This window comes from Penaeus chinensis, chromosome 40 (genome assembly GCF_019202785.1).
Source record: "Penaeus chinensis breed Huanghai No. 1 chromosome 40, ASM1920278v2, whole genome shotgun sequence".
NCBI lineage: Eukaryota > Metazoa > Arthropoda > Malacostraca > Decapoda > Penaeidae > Penaeus > Penaeus chinensis.
Genome location: NC_061858.1, coordinates 2,485,526 through 2,490,525, shown reverse-complemented (window position 1 = coordinate 2,490,525; position 5,000 = coordinate 2,485,526). Strand labels below are relative to the sequence as shown.

At 48.2% G+C, this 5,000-nt stretch overlaps 1 protein-coding gene across 2 annotated transcripts in view; it reads right to left on the bottom strand.

The window, feature by feature from the left end:
* The window catches only part of LOC125047297 (glycoprotein-N-acetylgalactosamine 3-beta-galactosyltransferase 1-like), a 27,265-nt gene that overhangs the window by 11,969 nt on the left and 10,296 nt on the right, over nt 1-5,000 (bottom strand). For both annotated transcript variants that reach the window (XM_047645543.1, XM_047645544.1), the window contains exons 5-7: nt 3,145-3,261; nt 2,306-2,442; nt 1,379-1,543 (exon numbers count right to left, since the gene is read on the bottom strand). In XM_047645543.1, coding sequence (XP_047501499.1) covers nt 1,379-1,543; nt 2,306-2,442; nt 3,145-3,261 — 419 coding nt within the window. The remainder of the gene's footprint in view (nt 1-1,378; nt 1,544-2,305; nt 2,443-3,144; nt 3,262-5,000) is intronic.

Genomic DNA, 5,000 nt, shown 5'->3' with positions numbered 1-5,000 from the left:
CCAATAAGACCACATAGAGACAGACAGACAGACAGACACGTCCAATAAGACCACACAGACAGACAGACAGACACGTCCAATAAGACCACACAGACAGACAGACAGACACGTCCAATAAGACCACACAGACAGACAGACAGACAGACAGACACGTCCAATAAGACCACACAGACAGACAGACAGACAAGTCCAATAAGACCACACAGACAGACAGACAGACAAGTCCAATAAGACCACATAGAGACAGACAGACAGACAGACACGTCCAATAACACCACATAGAGACAGACAGACACGTCCAATAAGACCACACAGACAGACAGACAGACACGTCCAATAAGACCACACAGACAGACAGACAGACACGTCCAATAAGACCACACAGACAGACAGACAGACAGACAGACACGTCCAATAAGACCACACAGACAGACAGACAGACAGACAGACACGTCCAATAAGACCACACAGACAGACAGACAGACAGACACGTCCAATAAGACCACACAGACAGACAGACAGACAGACAGACACGTCCAATAAGACCACACAGACAGACAGACACGTCCAATAAGACCACACAGACAGACAGACAAGTCCAATAAGACCACATAGAGACAGACAGACAGACAAGTCCAATAAGACCACATAGAGACAGACAGACATCCAATAAGACCACACAGACAGACAACAGACAGTCCAATAAGACCACACAGACAAACAGACAACGAAACCAATAGACCACACAACAGACAGACAGACAAGCCAATAAGACCACAAGACGACAGACAGACAAGTCCAATAAGACCACATAGAGACAGACAGCAGACAGACAAGTCCAATAAGACCACATAGAGACAGACAGACAGACAGACAAGTCCAATAAGACCACATAGAGACAGACAGGCAGACAGACAAGTCCAATAAGACACATAGAGACAGACAGACAGACAAGTCCAATAAGACCACATAGAGACAGACAGACAAGTCCAATAAGACCACATAGAGACAGACAGACAAGTCCAATAAGACCACATAGAGACAGCAGACAGACAGACAGACAAGTCCAATAAGACCACATAGAGACAGACAGACAGACAGACAGACACGTCAAATAAGACCACATAGGGACAGACAGTCAGACAGACACGTCCAATAAAAGACCACATAGAGACAGACAGACAGACACATAAAACCACAGACAACGAGGCCCCACACAGGCGGACAGAGAAGTAGGCAGAGCAACAGACAGAGCAACAGACAGAGCCAGAATATCAGAAAAAAACTAAACACAGACGAACAAAGCAGCAAGCGAGCAACAGAGGCAGAGAAGACCAGCCACCCACTCACAGGCGGGAAGAGAGCCCGACCCACAGACCTCTGGTGTCAAGCGGCTCCTGTCGGGGGGCGGCGGCGGGGGGAAGGGAGCCGAGGAGTGGCGCCCGGCAACGACCATTGTGTAGAGCAAGTAGTCCATGAGGTAGAGGTCAGACACGGTCACTTTGTGGAAGGTCACGGCCGTCGGGGAGCAGCAGCCGAGGCCCTTCGTGGGAGGAGGAGCGGTCGGGCATACATTGTTATTCGTTACTGATAATTATTATTTACTATATTATCATTACCGACATTATTCTCAATATCAGTATCATCAACCATCATCATCACTATTTCATCCATTATCATTATGTCTTTATGAAGGGGGTCTCTTATCGAAGATGTAAACTCACGCACACGTACGTAACAGACAGACACACACTCTCAGTCGCATTCTTTCTCTGCTTCTCTCTTTTTTTTCTCTCTTCCCCTCTTTCTCTCCTACGCTCTCTCCCTCCCTCTCCCTCCAACATAATTTTCTCTCTATTCCCTGCTTTCTTTTTCACACTCTCTGTTGCGCTCTCTGTTTCTCTATCTCTTTACTCTCTTTCTCTGCATCTCTTTCCCTCCCCCTCTCCCCCTCTCAAAACTCATTCCTTCTGTCAATCTCTCTCCCTCTCCCTCTTCTCTCTCTCTCTCCCCCCTCTCTCTCTCCCCCCTCTCTCTCTCCCCCCCCCCTCTCTCTCTCCCTCTCCCTCCTCATTTTCTCCCTCCCCTTTCCTTCTTCCTCTCTCTCTTCCTCCCCCCTATCTTTTCCCGCTCCCCCCTCTCTCTCTTCCTCCCTTCTATCTTCTCCCTCTCCCCCCTCTCTCTTTTCCTCCCCCTATCTTCTCTCTCTCTTCCCCTCCCTCCTTTCCCTCCCCCTCCTCCTTCCTTTCCCTCTCCCTCCCCCTCCTTCCCCTCCCCCTCCTCTCCCTCCTTCCCTTCCCCTTACCTTAATTGGCTTATACAAATGCTGCTTCTTGTCCTTCCCCATGAGCAACGTGGCCGCGCTCAGCTGGGAGAACCTCGCTCGTCTCAGATGATCTCGGGAGTCTCCGAAACGAACCCCAGAGGCCACCATACAACGAGCTGTGTGGGGGGGATTTTTTTTTTTAAAGAAGATGGAGTGATTTGGTGAATTAATAAGCGTTGGTAAAGGGTTGTTTTTGGTTTCTGTGGGGTGGGGGTGGGGGTGGGGGGTAAGGGGGGTGTTTATGTGACATGAGGTTGGAGCGAAATGGATGTTGATATGTTGGGAAGGAAGTGAAATGCTTCATGGAGACGCTACTTTCTGAAACGTCAAGCTGTTTTTTTTTTTTTTTAATTCATTTTTCTATTTCATTATTACTATTGTTATTATTATGTTTTGAGGAATGAAATTACTTAACAAAGAAGGCACAGGATAAGTTTTTAAACCTCGTAAAGACTTTATTTTGGTTTTCGTTGGCATGGTTGTGTGACATGAAGCCATTATTTTGGGAAGTGTAAACGGTTAAAAGATGATAATGAGAAGATGGAGACAAAGAACACGAAGGAAAGAAGGAGAAGAAAGTAAAGACCAGAAGACATAACACAGACGAAAGAAAGAAGAAAAAAGACATGCGAAAGAGAGGAAAAAAGACAGGCGAAAGAAGAGGAAAGAAAGACAGACGAAAGGCAGAGGAAAGAAACACAGACGAAAGGCAGAGGAAAGAAACACAGACGAAAGAAAGAATAAGAAAAAAAAGACAAACGAAAGAAAAGAAATAAGACGCCGACGACCCCGAAATCCCCCCGTCCAGGCAAACGAACCTGCGGCAGCGTCTTCTGCAGGTCGTCTACTGCGGTGCTTCAAAGGGCACTTGTCGGCGTCGATGCCCCGTTCGACCACGCGCCTGACAGCCTCTCTGCTCATGACGTAGCCCGCCCCTGTGGGAGGGAGGCGAGGGATAAGCGGGGGGGGGGAGAAAGGGGAGGGAAATGTGGGGGAAGAAAGCGGAGGGAAATGTGGGGGAAGAAAGGGGAGGGAAATGTGGGGGAAGAAAGGGGAGGGAAATGTGGAGGAAGAAAGGGGAGGGAAATGTGGGGGAAGAAAGGGGAGGGAAATGTGGGGGAAGAAAGGGGAGGGAAATCTGGGGAAGAAAGGGAAGGGAAATGTTGGGAAGAAAGGGGAGGGAAATGTGGGGAAGAAAGAGGAGGAAAATGTGGGGGAAGAAAGGGAGGGGAAATGTGGGGGAAGAAAGGGGGGGGAAATGTGGGGAAGAAAGAGGAGGAAAATGTGGGGGAAGAAAGGGAAGGGACATGTGGGGGAAGAAAGGGAGGGGAAATGTGGGGGAAGAAAGGGAGGGGAAATGTGGGGGAAGAAAGGGGGGGGAAATGTGGGGGAAGAAAGGGAGGGGAAATGTGGGGGAAGAAAGGGAGGGGAAATGTGGGGGAAGAAAGGGGAGGGAAATGTGGGGAAGAAAGAGGAGGAAAATGTGGGGGAAGAAAGGGAAGGGACATGTGGGGGAAGAAAGGGAGGGGAAATGTGGGGGAAGAAAGGGAGGGGAAATGTGGGGGAAGAAAGGGAGGGGAAATGTGGGGGAAGAAAGGGAGGGGAAATGTGGGGGAAGAAAGGGAGGGGAAATGTGGGGGAAGAAAGGGAGGGGAAATGTGGGGGAAGAAAGGGGAGGGAAATGTGGGGGAAGAAAGGGGAGGGAAATCTGGGGAAGAAAGGGAAGGGAAATGTTGGGAAGAAAGGGGAGGGAAATGTGGGGAAGAAAGAGGAGGAAAATGTGGGGGAAGAAAGGGAGGGGAAATGTGGGGGAAGAAAGGGGAGGGAAATGTAGGGGAAGAAAGAGGAGGGAAATGTAGGGGAAGAAAGGGGAGGGAAATGTGGGGGAAGAAAGAGGAGGGAAATGTGGGGAAGAAAGGGAGGGGAAATGTAGAGGAAGAAAGGGAGGGGAAATGTAAGGGAAGAAAGAGGAGAGAAATGTGGGGAAGAAAGGGAAGGGAAATGTGGGGAAGAAAGGGAGGGGAAATGTGGGGGAAGAAAGAGGAGAGAAATGTGGGGAAGAAAGGGAGGGGAAATGTAGAGGAAGAAAGGGAGGGGAAATATAGGGGAAGAAAGGGGAGGGAAATGTGGGGAAATAAGGAATAATGTAGTGTGGAATAATGGGGAAAGAAAGGGAAAGGAAATTTGGAGAAAAACGGGAAAAGAAAAGGAAATGTGGGGGGAAAAGGCAAGGAAGTTTAAGGGAAAGAAATAGAAGGGAAATACGAAAAAGCAGGAGAAAGGAAATAGCCACGATAAGAAATGAAATCAAATCGTGACGTTTCCAACTCAAACAAATCCTCATAAGGAGAAAAAAAATCAGTGTGTGTGTGTGTGTGTGGGGGGGGGGGAATAATTGCTCAAGTAATTTTTAAAGCATTTCACAGGCATTTTCAAGCAATTGAAAAGATACTGTAGCGCTCTGATGTTACATAATGCCATGAACATGACATCGTTATTAAGCTTGAGATCTCTTGTCAGAAATCATGATTTCGGTAAGGATAAAAATATGAATGAATTTATACAGGGAATTACATGCATCCGTGAATTCAGGCGATATTTGATTACCGTTTTAGTTTAAGGGCCACGGACAGACGGGAAACAAGAGGTGGAAAAGGCACACGCAGACAACTGG